Raw genomic sequence first — 21328 nt, forward strand, 5'->3', positions numbered from 1 at the left:
AATTTGAAATATACGTCGCTAAAATAAGTTTAAGATTATATCTAAAGGACATAATAAACTGCTCACTTTCTAGCTGTGTATTGCCAGGCATTAGCTTCCCTTAAATTTTTGGGGGGTAATTGTGCTGTGTAACAATTTCATGACATTCTTACAGCTGTTTGACAAACTGTACTGAAAGGGGTGAAAGTAAAATATTTCATAAGCTCCTATATGGGATACAATAACCCCTCAATTTATACATGGTAAGTTCTAACAATAAAACTTCTGTGAAACATCACTGTTAGTCCAAAAATATGAAAAATGAAACTAATTTAACAGTGTATATATTGTATACTGCAAAAGATGTGGTAATAAAAATTACAAAAATACTGTACTGCATACAAATAATAAAATATGTAAAAAAGTGATCTCTTTCATCAGCCAATAATATGGATGCTTCATCAATCAGCCCAGACCAAGCCATTTTTCCAATGCTTAAAGGAACTTCTTTACCCACTCTAAAACTTGGTTGACCGAAAGAGAAAATTTCATTACAGTATTACCAGATGAACACTGTAGTCACACGAGTTGTAAAGTTACCTTCTTCTGTGACCTTTGAATGATGTTAACTAAAATATTGGTGACTATTCTAAGGCTTGGTTGACCAGATATGAAAATTTAGTCAAAGGAAGTCAAAAGTTTATGTAAAGAATACCAATCTGTGAAACATATTGCTTTGTCCTCCCTGCCCCAATCTTTCTAAAGGATGATAATAAACACATTCCATATTCTAAACCACATCCTTATACACTAGGACTTAAGCCTTGTAATCAAACCAGCTACTAAAGGCCAGGAAGCAATCTTTGTCTTTTACGTGATAAGAAAGCCTTCAGTTAGTGACTATGGTGGACTTTACTATATCTACAAATGGAGGAATGTTTTCAATAATTAAATAGGTCCTAGTAACTATATACAGAGGATTGTGCATGACCCAACATATTGCAGACAAAAGAGTACTAAATATATACAGTATTCAAAGTGAAATTCAGGAGGGTTGGTTATAACTTATAACCTGTATTACATTTCATCACTTTCTTTTATTTGGGACATTAATTTCATATAAGACAAAGATAGAGACTTGTTGAGCATTATTATACCCACTAATTATTATTTACCTTTTCTCTAAGTGTTGACAGAATGTGACAGAAAGTGGCTTTGTGGTTATTCCATGACAATGATAACAATCCATCACCCATGTTGAAACACTTTTCTCATCTGAAACATTAAAAAATTACATCATAGTACATTTACCTAAAGATGAATTACAGTATACATTATACTGCATAAGAACTACAGTACTGATAAATGTAGCAAATTTCCTAGTCACAAATGTCAATATATCTGTAGTATATCTAAGACTTAAAACAATGACTTGGAAAAAAGAAGTGCTGTTATGACAAATTTTCAAGTGAAATAGAAAAATAATATATAATATTATCTCAACATTTAATTCAAGCATTCCAGGGATATTGCACTTTTAAAATAATTCACAAAAAGGTCTTATAAAGTTGTCCTAAATAGGTACAATATTCAAAATACAAAATAATCGGATAAAATAAAATGCAGTACAATACAAGACTGTAATAAGAGTCAGCTAAAAGCACATCAATTCTCACAAGAAAGAGCGTGAGTTCTACATTAGAGTATAATTATGATCAGGACCAAGTTGATGGCTGGTATATTTTTCCCCAAGTCAAAAGATTATACATGTACAGGCACTGTACAGTACATATATATTTATCAAAGCCATTAGTGCAGGACTGATCCTGAAATACTGTTCGCTCGGGTGGCCATTGCTGGGTGGCTTCGAACTGGGTAACTAGACTACTCCATTCCTCATTTAACAAGCCCAGGGGATTTAATAAACAAGGTCATCTTTCCCCTTAAGGTGCAAACCTGCCCAATCCTTGAATCATTTGTAATACTGTACCCATTAATCCCTCCTTGTACAGCACGTTTTAAAATCTATTTGTTCATGATTTTTTGTCAAGGCCACTGTCAACGCCGTGATTGCTGATAGAATTACGAAAGGTACACCGATCATTACCCCAAAAATGACAAATAACCCACAGGGATAATTTACCCCTAATTGGGAACCACTGTACCAGAGGCTTCAGGAATGACAGTATATTGAACAAAAACAATCATGTGTTTGGCCTGTGTTGATTACTTTCATAAATGGTTTATCTCCATGGCCACTGACAAAATCATATACACAGACAATAACTACAGAACCAATAAAAAATAAAAATTTTGAAAATTGTGGCAACCCTTTCTTTAACCCCCTGAGCAGACAGTACAGCACTGTACCAATATTAAGTACCTGGACTTATGGGTTCAATTCCAGTATTAAGAAATATTGTTTAAATTACCTATGCCACAATCCAAAGCCATTAACAAGATTATGGCCTCTATGGGAGCCTACAGCATCCATTTAAAACATAATGCTGTGATTGAAAAAATCCAACAAGCCTCAGTGTGTATGTAAACTCTTCGAGGAGGGGGGGGGGGGTGGTAAGGATTACCTGGTATGCCCTCCCTGTCCCTGAAAATAACTCAGGTCTTAGTTGAAGCTGAATCACAATTTTAAAGTACAGTACAGTATTAGGGGCAGTCTTTTGTAACTTCATGAAGCCAAGGATTTTGAAATACTTCTAAAACTCATTATCCTGGACACAACATGAAATACATAACACACAGCTGAAAGGGTTAATCTTTACCAAAAATATAATCTATTCTATTTTCCTCAGCTGAATTTTTTTTAAGTCATTAGGCAACACTTGCAAAACCATTGGTATTAAAATAGTCTTAGTGTGATCTGATAGCACTGCTGTATCACAAGGTTAAATTGATAGGCCCGCTGCAGTTTCCTCCATTCTTATGTTCTTATGTACAAAGTTAATTATTTATAAAACTGTTAAGATACCAAGGCAAAAAAGTAGAAGTGAGTGGGAAGCATTAGGCTTAATAATTATTTTTTACCATTTGATCGTTCTTATAGCAATTTAATTGGTTTATATTTTTAAGTCTGAACAGCATTTAAGACATTGTAAGCATAGTGATTATGTTCAATATTTCAATAACAATTCACAAGCAGAATATGAACACAAAGTATACTGCTAAAGCAATATCTCTGTAGCTCTAGGTGTAGCGTTACTCATGCACTTAATGCTTCATGAGAAAATATCCACAGCCCAAGAAACAAATACTGTATTGATTTCCTGAGTACCAAACAGCAGTCCTAGTGTGTCTATCTCAGCAGCCAAAGAGTCAATAGAGCAGTTTTGCAACTCTAATACATATCAAAATTCATCATCGGCATCAGTTTAAGGAATTTCACTTATTACACTTCCTAGTTTAGGATGAGGGCATTAACCTGAAACCTCAAATTGACTGAATTTTTTATTATCATCATCATTAAAAGCTACAGAATCCCTAAATGGTGAGAGAACCAATAGTTTTATTATTATTTACCCTAAAGTCATTGTTATTATTCATCATAAAGATAAATAGAGAGTGTTGGGTGAGCGAGTGACTGTTGTAAGAGGACAGCGCCTTCATCTTGGCCGAGGACCCTCACAGTCCGTGACGCCGACCAAGAATGAACACCGAAAATTTACTACCCTCGGTAATTTACAAAAGAATTTAAATAACATAATTTACATTAGCACAATGTGTTTGTGTAGGTATATGATAGTTCATGGTAAAATGCATTTATTATATTCCTTGGTACTACATGCATGCGCACTCTATTGAGAGCCCTAACGCAGCAGCTCCTCTGACGCCACCTTGAAAATCTTGACGCTACCACAAATTTTGCTCTACATTACTTATGACACATTGTTTGACTCTCTATCTTTACTATCCACAATCTAGGTAAACTAAGGAGTAAAACTGAAGTACAATATCTTACCTGTTATAGACGAGTTGTTTATAAATAGTGTTGAGTTGTTAGTCTGCGCTGACGCTGACATCCATACGTTTAATAGCACAGTGTTGCCAGAGGCGCTTCACCAACCAACCCCTGCTAGACTGATATTCACACCCAATAATTTATGTACAGCGCGCAATTTCATTTACGTTTATAGGCTGTAAATATGCATATATTCAATATTAGTTCATATATAGAATTCTGTAGAATAATAATTCACTTACTTCCAGTGATAGACCATGCCAACATGTGAATGTATAAATTAGCCTGCTATTGATGATATGCCATATTGTACAGTTATCTCTTATTATTCTGAAGGAAAAATTATGAAAATAAAAAACTTTTATAAAATACAACCCATAAAAACAAATGCTTTACATATTTCTAGATTTCATGACTAGAAGATATACAACAATATTTAGCAATATTTGTCGTAAATATTAATATAATAAAAGTCTGTAGTACAAACTAAATATTGTTCTATTATTATATATAATATATTAGGAGTTATCGAATTATTAAAACAAACAAATTTATTGCTATAAATACGTGACTTTCTTATAGTTGTAAGTGAGGTAGGGGGAGGAGGCTGAGAACTGGGAACAGCCGAGTGTTGCCGCCATTTCATGGACTTATCGCTTGAGGAATTTGCAGGACAAAAGGAAAGGAAACAAAGATACTATGGTTGCCAACAAAAAATATATTTCGAATCTGTGTTTCGTCATCTTTCAAAGGAATTTATACATTACTATCCGATTTTCTAAAAAAAATATACGCACACTCATACGCGCACCAAACACGCGCACAACACACATATAAGCATACGTACATGTATACCTTAAAGGTTACTTATTTCTGTTACCTTTCTCTTTTCTGGGCGAAGGAGTCGAGCCTATGTATCAAGCCATTTAGCTAAAAAAATAGGTACTAAATCGGGTGGTTTGGAGTACCTTGGCTTTGAGCACCTACCCACCAAATATGTGTTCAGTTTGGAGACATATATATATATATATATATATATATATATATATATATATATATATATATATATATATATATATATATATATATATATATATATATATATATATATATATATATATATATATGCGTCAAAGCCCTGTCCATTTTGAACAACTACATAATGTTGTTGGTAATTTCATCGGTTAAAATACCCGAAAATTATAGATTTGAGCTGGAAACGCCATAGATGAAAATTGATTCCAACCTAAAAAGAATCCTAGCGATAATGTTACAATATCCGGAATATCTATTGGGATAAGTTCTAACGTTTCTAAACTGTCACTGGTGCTACTATAGCGTGCGGCCTACAAGATATTTAGTATGGTTAGGTTAGGTTAGGTCAAGATAGGTTAGGTTAGGTCGGGTTAGGTTAGGTTAGACTAAAGATATAGACGGCAAGCTATAAAAGCACATTGATAAGTTTATTAACCAATATATTGTAGTTTCTCATACGCTTTCATTCTCTTTCGTAAAATCACCAGAGAGTATTTGGTAGGGGGAAATGTATATAAAACTATATCAATCCTCATTCTGTACAGTCTAGGGCACCTGAGGTAAATTTCATATATGTAATACACTAGTAACCCTGCCAAACATAGCAGATATTCTCAGGTTTCCTCCTGCATGACAAAATAACAAAGAACACACCAATCGCTCGGACTGCTAGGAAGCTAATAAATGGTGAAATGATCATTGATATAAATAAAAAATAATTAAAAAGAGAATACATAATGTAACTAAACATTATAGGGGTAAGGTTAGATTTTTAGAAAATATTTGAGAAAACGAATACATTTAATGATGAGAGAGAACGGAGAGGGCCATAGGAGGAACTCTGCTAGTTCACAAACCGTTACATTAGTGGAGAGATGTGAGTGGTCAACATGTAGGCAGAAAGCTCGGGAGCCTGACTGATAGTTAGAACCCGTTATTTACTTAATATATATTTACATTTTATTTGCATGGAGTTTGTCTACCCTGTCAATCTGCTGTCCTGTTCGCCAACATTGCACATAAGAGTCCCGGACCTGACATGGTACATCCTAGAGTGCTAAGAGAGTTGAGCAACGAGCTTGCAGAGCCCCTGAAGGTCCTGTTTTGTAAATGCCTGGATGAACAAATTGTCCCCAGTGAATGGAGAGTGGCTTATGTGAGTCCTATCTTCAAGAAGGGCGATCGTCACTCCACGAACAACTATAGACCAGTGAGCCTGACCAGCATAATATGTAAAGTACTTGAGAGTATTATCAGAGATGCCGCTGTAACGACCACGGTCGTACACGTCAGTTAACGCCAAAATCAAATGATTCATATTACGCTCAATAGCCCACAAAACATGTACCTCTGCTTATTTTGAGTCCTCCATCTGAGGAGTCCGTTTTCTCATCACTTCAAGACGCCTCAGTCCTCCGTTATCCCATTTTCTCTGACTTACTGAAACCAACCTCTCTATAAAATGAATTTGAATGTGAGAGAGAACACCCTGGTTTTGAGTCAGCTTAGATATGTCTGTTTGCAGTTGAAACATTCAAGATCCATTGTGAGTGGTGTTGAATGCTTCAACTGCCCTTATTGTTAATAAGACGTGTCAAATAAGTGAGTGTTGAGTCTGCCAGGACAAACACTACCCACCGGTTTTGTTCCCTAAGAATACCCATGAGTTTCTGATCGCTACTGAAGTTATGTTATTTTGTCGCCCCGACATCAGAGAATCTGATGTTTGTAGTTTAGTTAGAGTCAGTTGTCTATTTAAGAAAGTCATTAATTTCCTGAATTATTCTGTCAACTGGTATAATCTCCAAGATCTAACGTCTCCCTGTGAATAGCTCCTTGTTCGCCGCAGGCCTGAGCTTGCAGAATTGATGTTATCAACGTGTATATTCCACCTTTTCCTGGCAAGCTCAACCTCTGATTAGATTATATGAATAGACATAGGAAATTACCCTGATCAGGAACACCGGAGTTCACAATTAAGTATACGGTGATCCAAAATGGTAGAGAAGGTATGTTGTTGGTAAGATCGACCTTTCTGGCATGGATATGGAGGCCCAAGCTGCCCAGCAGGTGCACGTATATACCTCTACACAAGGGAGAATCACGCATTCGTGACTCTTCCTCAACGTATCTCCAGGTATGTTCACATGTGTTCCCCGCCGCCTAGTAATTCAGTTTAACTTAGTCAATTTTGTGAATATCAGTGTTCATGTTTTAACATAGTGACTTCTGTGCCAATTAAGTCGAGTAACGTAGAGATTTAGATATCGGCTGGACCGTTGCCAGACGTATGTTTTGTATAGTTGAAGTTAATTATTGAGCATTCGTGACTCTTCCTCAACGTATCTCCAGGCCAGTGTGTTGAGCTGAATACTCATCGGCTACCGTGGGTCGGTAGCCGAGTTGGACGATGCCGTTAATTCGACAGGATTAAACTGGGAAGTCCTTTTCCTGCAACTTAGGCGGCAGCTCCCTTGGCGTGTGTCGGTCTACAACCGACCCCCTGACAGCGATCTTCATTTGTTATGGAGACACTTGGGATATATACCCTGAGGCACTCCTCACAGTTACACGGGCCTAAGTATTATTGTATCTTGATTGAGGGATTAACTAACAGATGGAAATCCCAGGTTAAGCAGTGAAACCATAAATGTTGATATTACCAAAAATTTTGGAAAATCTTGGGAAATTTTTGAAAAATCTGGGGAAATTTTTGGAAAATCTGGGGAAATTTCTGAAAAATCTAGGGAATTTTTTGGAAAATCTAGGGAATTTTTTGGTGCATGTGTACCGAAGTGCTCTTGGATGCATGTGTACCGAAGTGCTCTTGGATGCATGTGTACCGAAATACTCTTGGGTGCATGTGTACCGAAATGCTCTTGGGTGCATGTGTACCGAAGTGCTCTTGCGTGCATGTGTACCGAAATACTCTTGGGTGCATGTGCACCGAAGTGCTCTTGGGTGCACGTGTACCGACGTGCTCTTGGCGGCACGTGTACCGAAGTGCTCTTGGGTGCATGTGTACCGAAGTGCTCTTGGGTGCATGTGTACCGAAGTGCTCTTGGGTGCACGTGTACCGAAGTGCTCTTGATCGAACGTGTACCGAAGTGCTCTTGGGTGCATGTATACCGAAGTGCTCTTGGGTGCATGTGTACCAGAGTGCATTGGGTGCACGTGTACCGAGGTGCTCTTGGTTGCACCTGTACCGAAGTACTCTTGGGTGCATGTGTACCGAAGTGCTCTTGGGTACATGTGTACCGAAATGCTCTTGGGTGCATGTGTACCGAAGTGTTCTTGGGTGCATGTGTATCAGAGTGCATTTGGTGCACGTGTACCGAGGTACTCTTGGGTGCATGTGTACCAAAGTGATCTTGGGTGCATGTGTACCAAAATACTCATGGTTGCATGTGTACCGAAGTACTCTTGGGTGCACGTGTACCGAAGTGCTCTTGGGTGCACTTGTAACGAAGTGCTCTTGGGTGCATGTGTACCGAAGTGCTCTTGGGTGCACGTGTACGAAAGTGCTCTTGGGTGCACGTGTGCCGAAGTGCTCTTGGGTGCATGTGTACCAAAGCGCTCTTGGGTGCATGTGTACCGAAGTGCACATGGGTGCATGTGTACCAAAGTGCTCTTGAGTGAAAGTGTACCGAAGTGCTCTTGGGTGCACGTGTACCGAAGTGCTCTTGGGTGCACGTGTACCGAAGTGCTCCTGGGTGCATGTGTACCGAAGTGCTCTTGGGTGCATGTGTACCAGAGTGCTCTTGGGTGCATGTGTACCGAAGTGCTCTTGGTGCATGTGTACCAAAGTGCTCTTGGGTGCATGTGTACCGAAGTGCTCTTGGGTGCACGTGTGCCAGAAGTGCTCTTGGTGCACGTATTACCGAAGTGCTCTTGGCGGCACGTGTACCGAAGTGCTCTTGGGTGCATGTGTGCAGTGCTCTTGGGTGCATGTGTACCGAAATACTCTTGGGTGCATGTGCACCGAAGTGCTCTTGGGTGCACGTGTACCGAGGTGCTCTTGGGTGCACGTGTCACCGAAGTGCTATTGGGTGCACGTGTACCGAGATTGCTCTTGGGTGCACGCGGGTGCATGTGTGCCAAAGTCTCTGGGTGCATGTGTACTGAAGTGCTCTTGGGTGCATGTGTACCAAAGTGCTCTTTGGTGCATGTGTACTGAAGTCCTCTTGGGTGCATGTGTGCCAGAGTGCATTAGGTGCATGTGTACCGAAGTGCTCTTGGGTGCATGTATACCGAAGTTCTGTTTGGTGCATGTGTACTGAAGTCCTCTTGGGTGCACGTGTACAGAAGGGCTCTCGGGTGCACGTGTACCGAAGTGCTCTTGGGTGCATGTATACCGAAGTGCTCTTCGGTGCATGTGTATTGAAGTGCTCTTCGGTGCATGTGTGCCACAGTGCATTAGGTGCATGTGTACCGAAGTGCTCTTGGGTGCATGTGCACCGAAGTGCTCTTGGGTGCATGTGTATTGAAGTGCTCTTGGGTGCATGTGTCCCCGTGCGTGGGTGCACGTGTGCTGGTCTCTTGGTGCATGTGCCAGTGCTCTTGGGTGCACGTGTACCGAGGTGCTCTTGGGTGCACGTGTACCGAATTGCTCTTGGGTGCCTGTGTACAGAAGTGCTATCGGGTGCATGTGTAACAGAGTGCATTGGGTGCACGTGTACCGAGGTGCTCTTGGGTGCACGTGTACCGAAGTACTCTTGGGTGCATGTGTACCGAAATGCTCTTGGGTGCATGTGTACCGAAGTGCACTTGGGTGCACGTGTACCCAAGTGCTCTTGGGTGCACGTGTACCGAAGTGCTCTTGGGTGCATGTGTACCGAAGTGCTCCTGGGTGCATGTGTACCGAAGTGCTCTTGGGTGCATGTGTACCGAAGTGCTCTTGGGTGCACGTGTACCGAAGTGCTCTTGGGTGCATGTGTACCAGAGTGCGTTGGGTGCACGTGTACTGAAGTGCTCTTGGGTGCATGTGTACCGAAGTGCTATTGGGTGCATGTGTACCGAAGTGCTCTTGGGTGCATGTGTACCGAAGTGCTCCTGGGTGCATGTGTAATTATAATAATGAACGTTTATTTACTGATAAATACAGCACCCACACGCTGAAAGTATACACATGCCATAAGTGGTACGCTACAACTGTCTGTGCAGGTGGGGGTCGATATGCTCCGAAATATTACGTGAGACTAGTGACATCCCTCATATACCAATATTTATCGTCCATGGTCTCACAGTGTTTCCCACAAAGTATGCACAGATAGTTGTTTTAGCTACTGTATATGTATGATATATAATGACAGGGGGAGGGTCATTTAACAAAGATTTTCAGCAAGGTTACGATACAAATGTGAAATTGACGAGGAGTGAACACAAAAGTTATCTCAGAGTTATTGATGGTATTTACCAAGGTATAAAGATATCTTTAGACCATGATATTTACAATGGTTGGAATGGGGCTATTCTTAAAGTGATTTGTATGGACTTTACGTACGTACGTGGTAGCAACTAGCAAGAGAGAGTGGCGAGGATGGTTTAGTTTCATCCCAACTGGCAGATAAGGTCATAGTGATGAAATTATTCAATTGAAAAAACAAAATAATACCTGTAGTAAAGTAAAAGCAAAGTTGTCATTGAAACCGCCAGATGTCAGCACGTTATGGGCCTTTGAATATGACGCGTAGAATAAGTTATTTTCTCTCCCACAAAACTCCGTTTGGCTGAGATCAATCATAAGGTGAAAGGTAGTGTGTCCGACCTTGAGCCATTAACAAAGTTTTCACATTAAATTTTAGCCATTTAAGTAAACGGAAGACCTCGTGAACAAATCATAACGAGTTTCACTAAATTTCGTCTTCGTTGACCTTCATTTATATATTAAACTAGTTATTTATTTCTCCTGGACAAATATTCGGTAAACAGGAGTGTTTGTCATTAGTGTATGCACTTTTGATTACACTTGTTTGCATTTGCAAATAAAATACAATTTATTGCAAATATTGACAAATTTCACAATTGTCAATGAGAAAGACAAAGAGATAGAGGAAAGATACAAGTACAATTGTTAGTACTCTTTATCACAAGCATACACTGATGCCAGTTACTAATTTTACCAGAATTCTAACTTAGAAATCACGGTGTGTTTTATTATATTTTATATTATTTTAAAATTTAATATAATTTTTATTTTCATTTTAGTGATAGCCTCAAGGCATGTGAGATAAGTATAATAATTGGTAACGGGAAGAGTGAGTAGTAATGCCACGTCGAGTTGCTGATATTTGGCAAGTGAAGGTGTTGTGGCCGAGTGAGTCGTTCACACTGGAGTGAACCTAAACTGAATCAATACACTAAATCAAACTCATCATGTAAAGCGGGTTATTGTGATTTTTTTTAATATAACACTGATTTTCATAGTTTAAGGCGTCCTTTGAGCCAAAACTTTTAATAACGCTTAGAAAATTATGCAAATTACAGGATGAACATACTGTAGGCTAAATTGGTACTGCGCAAAGAATGTCAGGTAAAGGAACTTAATCCAGTCACTTCCAGTGGAATATATTGTTTATTATTTATATAGCATTTTCTTGGTACAAAACACATGTGAAATATCATAATCATGTCCTAAATATTAAAGGTCATTAGTCGTATTACATGCATGTACAAAGATAATGAAAAACAATATTATTCTAGGCCAATGTGGTGTTCGACTTGGTGGGTGGTTCAGTGGTTCGTGTGGCTGAGGCTTGAGGTTTGTTGCCACCATCAGTCAGTCGCTTAAGAAACTATGGATGAGAGCTCGTTGGGTCCGGAGTTTATCAGAACAGATCAAGTGACCGACCTGTGGTCTTTCCTCCAGACCGTAAGTACCACCACAGGCTCCAATGTATAATAAGTTACTTTTCTGTAAGTGTATCCACTTCACCGATTAAAAAAGACCTGATGAATGTAAAGTGAGTGGCTTTGTACGGTAGGATTTCTTTACTGTACTCCTGTTCACCCTGTTACCAGGCTTCTTTAATTATAAGCTCCCATTCGTTGTCATTGAAACAGACAAAGCCAGGCATCCTAAATTTGTCAAGCTAACTTAAGTGTTAGTTTAAATACAGTATGTTATCGGCAAAGAAAACATGGAAGGCATCCTGAAGTTGCCAGGCTTCCTTGTGATTGCTTCCCAACTTTTATATGTTGCTGTACTGTCAGTGTTTGCCAGACAACACAGAGTTGTCAGGGACACTCAGGTGTTAGATTAATTCTTGTTGCCATACTTAGAGTCTTTGCTAGATTCCCACATTTAAGTGGGGTTTTGGACTCAGCAGAGCCTCCAGCAATTACACTACAATTGAGTGGTGTACCTCCAACTCGGCCCACACATCACTAACTCGGCCCACCTTGCACACTTCAGACAACTAGCGGTAATTATATAGGTCTAACCTGTGGCTGAAATTGATTGAAAACGATTATAAAAACGTCGGATTTTCACTGTTATTTTGTAGTGGACACTTGTAATTTGTGCAAATGTGTTAAAAAATTGATATTTTAAAAATAAACGTTACTTAACATTTGTGGGTATGAAAAACAGACCTAACCAAACAAACCTACCTAACCTAACCTAACATTTCTCGGACCCCCCGGTATATTAAACAGAAAGAACTTCCTTGATATGGTGAAATTTGAGGCATTTTCTGAACGTCAGATGATGCAGGCGCATCTGCGCTAAGGAGCCCTGGCGGCGGAGTGATTTACTGTGATGGCGGGAAGTGTCGAGCCACGGCGTTGAGGAAGTGTTATTTCATAATATTTCTGTGTAAAATACCTAAGTAAAAAAATAAAATAAAATACTGGGCTGAATCTTGGCATTTTCAAGCCTAGTTCCTTTATATGGACTGGAACTATAGCCACAACGCTCCAGCCGCTTGTTTTTCTTGTTTATAATTTTCTTATTACATTGAAACAAATTTTTTTCCGGTCTGAAAGCACGGGGATTCCTGTAGTGTGGACAGTCTCTATCTAAAGGAATAATGCCATGATCTTTAAATAATTGAAGGGTCTCATTGTCTTTATCCCTAAATTTGCAAATTACAGAGTACATTCATGTAAGACCGGCGACAACCTTCACACGACATGCTGAAAAACAAACTGCCCCGGGCTCAGTTCTGGGCCTCATTACCGTCCAGAAAATAAACTAGTGCGTGCCTAGGCGCCTAACTTTCTATGAAACGATAAATTTGCACAAAAATTATTCTCGTATCAGAACTCACTGATGAAAATAATGTAAGAAAATAAACAGTAATAAAAATAACTCATCCGTGGGTTAGTCTTATATATTAACCCAAGTACAATCTCTCCACCACTTACGACGGGGTTCCGTTCCAACAACCAGGTCGTAAGTCAATTGAGTCGTAAGTCGAACTGACGAAAATGATACATAGTACAGTAATAATTGTAAAACTTATACCTTTTTAATACACAAACTGAGCAGGATACGACGTGGATGCTGTACACACATGTTTAAATTTTCGGTGGTGAAAACTGTTGAAAAATACCTGTTCAGATTATTGCTCATTTCTCCGTCGTTATCAGTTAGCTCACCGGTATTGGTCCAGTCTTGTCTCGTGTTTTAGTTGATGCATGAAAGAATTCCTTGGGGTTTAACTTCACCTCCCTTGCTACCTTCAGTTCATTATTCCTCTTTGCTTTTCTTATCTCGGTCTTAACCCTATTGGCCAATACCTTATAATAATCTCGGAGGTAAACTTCACGATTTATTCTCCAACCTATAGCCTTCCTTTGGCCAGTAATATTCTTTAAATAATTATTTATCCATTTGGGGTCATTGTTATTTGATCCGAATTTTCTGTATGTTATGTTCTGCCTTTGTGCTTAATAAAATAAATATAAATTATAATATTAATAATTAATAAAATAAATATAAATTATAATAATAATAATAAATAAATACAAAAATGAAAAAAAATAATCAAGAGAGTGAGAAATGACAGTATGTATGTTGTGTTGTCGATAGTAAGAGAAACACTTGAAACCCTACAATTGTGTGTAAATGAGGCAGAAAGTCAAATCAGCAACCTGGGACTTGGTCGCATTTTTTGTGATGCTTTATGGCAGCAGGGTCTACCATTAGACGACACATAATGCTTCCAATATCTTCCCTAGGCGGTAGTACCGTCCTGTTTGATAGCCTAAGTCCTTATACTGTATACATCTAAAGTTACTTAATATAAGACAAAAGTAGAAATATAAAGACAAAAAACAGAAAATGAAAGTAAAAAAATTAAGTCACCAGGTTAATAAAAAACAGAACTGTAAATTTAAAGTTCAACTTCACGGGATCTCGTTCATATTGGCGGATGTTCCTCAGTCGGACATATCTAATCTGGGGACCTCATAGTATCTTTTCACCCATATGAAAGCTGGAATGAGCATACATAATCATCATGAGTAGGCCTACGATATTTTTAATGGCAAAGTACGATGGAATTTGGTGGACTTCTTGTTAAATTTATTTAAATTTTGAGAAGTTATGATGTCCTGTACATTTGAATTATTTTTCCCCCGTTTTATGCTTCATTTTTATTTCAGATTGACTGGAGTGAGGGATGGCTGGTTGGTCTTGTGGTTTTTCACATTTTTCTCACAATATTTACGGTGATGACACGGAACCACCACACAACCCAAGCTGTTCTTTTCTTCCTGCTGCTACTCACAGTACGCTCATCAGAGACAATAAATCAATATGCTGCTAAGAATTGGCAGTCATTCAGCCGTCAACAATACTTCGACTCCCAGGGATTATTCATCAGTGTGGTTTTCTCTATGCCTGTGCTCTTCAATTGCATGATGATGGTGGTGAGTTATTCATCTTTTATTACATTCTTTCACAGTATTGTGTGCATAATTATGTTCCATCCTGTGGAAGGTGTCACAATGTGATAAAGTATTTACCACTCAATTATGCAAAAGCACACTGCTCTGGGTTTATGGTTCCAACTCAATAAAAGTAGATTGGTTATAGGAAGGGCATCCAGCTGGAAAATTTCTTCAAATTTGCCTCATGACAACTAGGCCACCATGCAATCAGGTAGTCACAGCTAACCTACATAAGTATGGAAAATTGCCATAAAATGGTGATGATGATGGTGAGTTAACCTCTAAATGTTTCAAGAATTCTATCACTTTACATGTTTACCCTTATTATGCCTCAAATATTTTCATGTACTGTACTTGCATATAGATTCAAATCTTGATATGAACAACTTTATATGGACACTCCCTGATTTACAAGAATATGGTTTATGAAAATTTAAAGTTACAAAACAAATTCCAAGTGCTGATTTATGTAAGAGAAATCTGAAGTTGCCATTTTCATAATATTATTTGCAGCATCAGAAGCTGTTGAGGTGCTGGCATAGACATCTCAAGTAGGCTGTGCAGATTATGTAGAACATTTACTTGTCCCCAGGCAAGTGACGCTGATATTTACTTGCACAAATATCTTTTTTACTTGCCCAGACAAATTTTTGTAGGTAATTTGCTTACCCAGATTTTTGTAGGGGAAAAGTTAAATAAACATCTTAAAATTTTCAAATTTATTGAGTGTATTAACTCACAGATCATTTGTTTTCCATCTAAATGGTGTCAATGATGGTAACCCTTGTCATGTGATATCTTAACTCCTGTCGTGTTGGGAGTTGCACTTTGAACACCTATCCTAACTACCACTCCCCCCCCCTCCCCTCCATACACACCTATGATCTGGTGTCATTGGTGGTAACACTTGTCATGTAATATCATAACTCCTGTCACCTCACTTCTATAGCCTCTCAGCTTTTTGGTTCCATTGAAATGTTGAGAAGTTGATCGACTGACTAGAGCCACGTTGATGGATTAATGTAGAAGTAAGTTACCTGCACCTTATATAGGTAACTTATCCAAGTACACTCCTTGGTTAAACATGTATGGGGAGGTGGGGTCATGCAGCACCTGACAAATTTCTATCAAGAGTAGGTACAGTATTTACCTCAAAAAATTAGCTTGTCTGCCGGGCAAGCGCCAGGCACCTGGACATGAAAAATCACTTGTTTGGCCCCAATGCTTGGCTGCTGGGCACTGCTAATCTGCACAGTCTGATCTCAAGGCTTCCAAGACCAGGCTTGGTTAGTTTATGAAGACAATAAAACTAAAAATTGTCAGTGATTGCATAATAAGACCATTTGAAAATAGTGAAAAGAAATTAGGAGTGAATAGTTCATAGGACCAACTCAAAATAGTTCATTGTTAGAACTTAATGAAAACAGTGAAAATGAATCGAGAGTGTGATTGCATAATGGACCAAGTCAAGACATTTCGTTTCAAGAGATCAGCAACTTGGGACTTGGTCATAATTTTTATGATACCACATCGCAGCAGGGTCTACCATTAGGCAACACATTATGCTTCCAATATCTTCCCAGGCCGTAGTACCTCCCTGTTTAGTAGCTGCCTACTACCTAAATATCGTACATAATACATAGAAAAATACAGTAACACACAGATACAGGGGGTATTGCACAAAAAGTAGTTCTGTATTACATAAACAACTCCTTCCATTCTCATAATCATCCTCTGGGTGACACCAATACAATACAATATGTCAACATTGAGATGGACAAGGACTGGCTGGGCAACTGTTCAGACTACTGTATATACGTAAAAACAAAGTGCCGGGAATTTAATACAGCACACTAACTCATCTGGGGTTGAGTTTGGGATTTTTATTTATTATTTTATTTTTAAGGAAAACTGATTACAGTACAGTATTTTACAATAATATATTTTATTAACCTTACACCAAGTGAACATAAAGAAAAGGGGTATTATAATGAAATTGCATAAGTACTGTACTGTACTGTCATTTTAGTGGGGGTGACAGAGCCTCCCAAAGTGGAGGGACGGGATTTTCCTCTTTCTCCCATTTTTATTACACAGAATTCATTTCCCACTCTTCATCTTTTTTTTTTATAGTTTCATATAATACATTATTTTCTTTATTTCTAAGTCACGTTAGTGCATTGAAATGATATTTCCAGAACTTTAATGGTTTCGTATGTAAACAAACACTGTGGCAGCTGCCGCTTGGCTGCATTTTATGAATATTTGACTGCAAAATTAAAAAAAAAATTCAGTTCTAATAGAGACACCAATGAATTTAAGAATGTGAATTTGTTTTGTGAATTTTCATGACTTCACTGTATTGAGTAACTTTCTTCATTTTTGTGTGTAAACCATGGGAGACCCACCCAGGTATTGCCTTGACAAGCTGAAGTTTATACGAAGAAACACAAAAGTACCATACAGGTAAGGGGTGGGTGAGTTTATGCTTCCATAAATGGCATTTACAACATTTTCACAAAGTACAAGTACTGTACCTGTTAGAACCACAAACAATTATTTTGGGAAAGGAACCAGAAAAATCACCAAAAATGCTCATACAGTATACTGTATCAGTGTTTTATCCCAACACATCATAAAGTACAGTATTTCAAATAATGTACTGTATATGTTGTAAATATTCATTGGTAAATATGAGAGGGATAATACAACAGTAAGCTTAACACCCCTGGGTTTGGCTAGGCACTCTTCCGTTAGCCTTCAGGGTCTGGCCTGTTACTCACCTCACCGCACTTGACTGCACCACACAAGATATAATTGTACATAATGAGTCATAGCAAGCTTGCTATTTGAGATATTAAGGTGGGATTTGTTGCATTAGCATTGTAAATAAATTATCTACAAACAGTTTTATATAAGCAATCTTGATAGAATATTTATTTATATACGAAAGTACGAGTAGAACACAAAATTTTTGTTTGTGCTCTGTGAAAATTTTTTTGCGGTACATCACTTTATATCTTCGCTATTTTGTGTGATTGCAATGTGAACCCTATTCTTTGCACCTTTACATTTTCCCACCCCTGCATCCTTGCCCGCAACACAAGCCATGGTTCAAAACTCTTAAAACACTGTTACGAATAAATATAATCACTGATGCACGAGAAATCAGCACAAACTGCAGGGAAAAGTGTTAGAAATGTGGATCAATGTTATATCCTGGGTCCTTTAAACACTAAAGGGAGACTGGTGTGGTGACCTTGGAGTACAGTCTACATAATTGCCAGATCTCGCTGACATTGCCAAATGTGCATTTTACATGTCAAGTGTTCGTAAGCAATCATAAAATAATTGTTATTTTTTTTGCCTATGCTAATTTGCGTATAAAACCCTAAAGCGATAATTTGGATCATATGTAATTTTGCGAATAAAAACCCCAAGAATTGTTAATACGGTAATATAACATAGAAATTAAACATTGTAAGCTGAGTACTGTACAAGTAAAATATACTACAGTACCTCTGTTAAAGGGTTTAGGGACATATAGCCCCTAGGAGCAAAGAGGTTAATATACTGAATTTTGTGGCATATAAAATGCATGGGCATGTAAGAAGCAACCCCCAATTCAGCAGGGAATAGCTATTTAGGAAGAAAATCTTTTTTGTGCATTTAACCATTTAATGTTTACTCCTACTATTATGGAACATGATACAGTAAGTGTGTGGCCATAGTGTTGATAAGTTGTTACCAAGTTGTTATTCTTATGATTGTTGTTCGTCGTACCAAGATTTCCATACTATGGTAAGCACTGCAAAACCACGAAATGGCAACTGAATACTAGTCTTCGTTGCATGCCAATAGATGACATTACGAGTGGTGATGGCTGTTGGCATGAAATTCGGTAAGTTCTGACAAATTCGTGCCAATATACAATACTGTATTAGAAAATGGAAGTTCTATCTTGCATTTTTTCTTTTAATTCTTTCATATTAACACTAAATTATCAAAGTAGTAATTAAAATATCTGTTCACAGATAAACTGGTTGTGGCTGAGTAGTAGTATGATGGTCACTTGGAAGCGAGCTGAACTGGAAGCCAAGCTTCGCAGTGATACATTAAGACAAAGTGAATCCCGAAGAAGCAACTCACCCAGTCAAGGCAGCCCTGTTAATGAGCAAGCAACAGAGAGCAAGAAGAGTAAATGAAAGGTTTGTAAAATAGACTGCCTGGATTTGTCTTGGGATAGACAATTCTTCACTTGGTATGTGCATAACCCACTGTGTCTTAGGTTGTTACTTTTGCACCTGTATAACTTGTGATCTGTGTCCCCTTAGTCAGAGTTTAAGGGTTTGCTATCTGGTTTCAACTATGTGACATTTTGACTTAGGTAGAGAATATACTAGATAGTGTTTGGTATCATATGATGACATCCAACACTATTGCAGATATGCCATATTAATAAAGTGTGACATATCCTATGAGTAGTGTATTGTTGTTTTTTAGGTACAACTATACAGTACAGAACAGAAGAATCCCAATTATCCGTTATCCGGGCATCCGGTTGATTGAACTAACCAGCACTAAAATTAAATAATTATAATAAAGATAAAAATTCCTCCAAAATCAACTAGAATAGTAAGTTTGAATACCGCACGCCATGGGGATGAGTTGCCATATTTATTGCTATGATAAACAATAAAATTGATACATAGCATATAATACAACACAACAGCACATATTTTATGAAAAATACAAAAAAGCAACTTCGACACTCAAACCATCCTCTGAGCGACACGATACAGTTAAGGCAGTCACCAAGCTGACTCGGATGTTTGGCTGTGTGTATGCCATGACGTCACGTCGGGAGGGAGTGCAGCCATGCAATCATAGCCCAGTAACCCACCGCCTCGGCACACATTCACTTCCCACATTTGCTCTTCATTTTTCTTATTCGTATTTTGTAGTTTTATATTATATTTTAATATTTCTAAGCCACATTGGATTACAGTATTATAGTATTGTAATGATTTTTCCACAACTTTTATAGTTTCATTATATGTAACAATATATAAAGCGGCTGGGTTGACGAATCTGCGACGTAGTTAGAGCCAATGCTTTGCCTATAGTAACTGCTTCCACACACGTTCACTTCCCACTCATACACACCCATGCTCTTCATTTCTTTTTTATAGTTTTATATTATATTTTATTTTTTTCTCAGCCATATTAGAGTACAGGTAGTTCTGCTATAACGCGATAATTGTGTTCTTGTAAAATATCGTGTTATAGAAAATCGTGTAATAGAAATAACAGGGCTTATGGAGAAAATAGGGTTAGGTGCAGATTACTCGAAATCGAAAAAATTTAGTAGTTAGCCTAACACAAAGGATAGCACAGTCTAAATAAATGTTACATTCATATCTAATAATGAAATCATACAGTAAATGTAATACTTTACCTTGAAAAAATATGAATGTAACTTGATGGGGGAGAAGGGTGATTTTGAGGTTGATAACATCGAGCTTCTCTTCAAGTGTTATATGCTTTCTTTTACGATCATCACCGGGAATTCTATCACCAGAACGCTTCTTGGAGATATTCTTCTTTACCATATTCACAGTTAATACCACAAAATTGGAGAAATAGTAAGCAAAAATCGCGTTATAGCAAACAAGCGTTCGCGTTATACAAATATCGTTCCTAATTCATAAATCGCGTTAGAGCAAATTCGCATTATCAAAACATGCGTTATAGCAGAACTCACTGTACAGTATTGTAATGATTTTTCAGCAACTTTATTGTAATTATTATAAGTAACAATAAATGTGGTGGCAGAGCTGGTGTGTTGGCGACGTAGTTAAAACCCACCACCTACATATACATTCCCTTCCCACACACATACACACACATGCTCGTCATTTTTCTTATATTATAGGTTTATATTGTATTTTCTTTATTTCTAAGCCACATTGTTTGTATAGAGTGGAATAAGTGTTAAAGAATGTTATTCTGAGATGTGAATTTCGAGGTCAGCCTGTAGCACTGTGCATTGTAGGATTTATTGGGGGATCCTAAGAGTGAGTTTCAACTTATTGGAAAAACTCTTTATCCAGCATCTCTCAATTCCTGTAGGTGCCAGATAACTGGGATTCTACTGTATTTGTATTGACAGTATTCATATTCTCTTTTTATGTATTAGTATATTGTTCAACACTATTTTGTTAAAATTTCCCCTGTATTTACTGTATATAGATCTTTAGAAATTAGAGAGTGAATGTTCACTTTCACCATGTGTACAATGAAAGACAAAAGTCTTGTCGTGAAATTTGGTGAAAACTTATGCCGAAGGGCTAAACTTTTGGTGCGCTCTGCCTTGAGGGGGCCTCTCATAATGTTTCACGAGTTATATTTAATCTTCGGACAAAACTGCGACACGACTTTTTC

At 38.0% G+C, this 21328-nt stretch overlaps 2 protein-coding genes across 15 annotated transcripts in view; one reads left to right on the forward strand and one right to left on the reverse strand.

Moving 5' to 3' along the window:
* LOC121873854 (protein bric-a-brac 1-like) overlaps positions 1 to 4088 on the reverse strand; it is an 89230-nt gene extending 85142 nt beyond the window's left edge. For all 14 annotated transcript variants that reach the window (XM_042377656.1, XM_042377651.1, XM_042377647.1 and 11 more), the window contains exons 1-2: positions 3953 to 4088; positions 1155 to 1254 (exon numbers count right to left, since the gene is read on the reverse strand). In XM_042377656.1, the coding sequence (XP_042233590.1) occupies positions 1155 to 1235 (81 nt within the window). In that variant the 5' untranslated portion in view covers positions 1236 to 1254; positions 3953 to 4088. The remainder of the gene's footprint in view (positions 1 to 1154; positions 1255 to 3952) is intronic.
* A 5917-nt stretch (positions 4089 to 10005) lies between these two features.
* On the forward strand, positions 10006 to 20160 carry LOC121873855 (transmembrane protein 18-like). The gene is made up of 4 exons (XM_042377658.1): positions 10006 to 11519; positions 11690 to 11858; positions 14597 to 14863; positions 18919 to 20160. The coding sequence occupies exons 2-4, from the start codon at positions 11784 to 11786 to the stop codon at positions 19087 to 19089; spliced, it is 513 nt and encodes a 170-aa protein (XP_042233592.1). The 5' UTR covers positions 10006 to 11519; positions 11690 to 11783; the 3' UTR covers positions 19090 to 20160.
* The last annotated feature ends 1168 nt before the right edge of the window (positions 20161 to 21328 follow it).

This window comes from Homarus americanus, unplaced genomic scaffold (genome assembly GCF_018991925.1).
Source record: "Homarus americanus isolate GMGI-L3 unplaced genomic scaffold, GMGI_Hamer_2.0 scaffold25827, whole genome shotgun sequence".
Lineage (NCBI taxonomy): Eukaryota > Metazoa > Arthropoda > Malacostraca > Decapoda > Nephropidae > Homarus > Homarus americanus.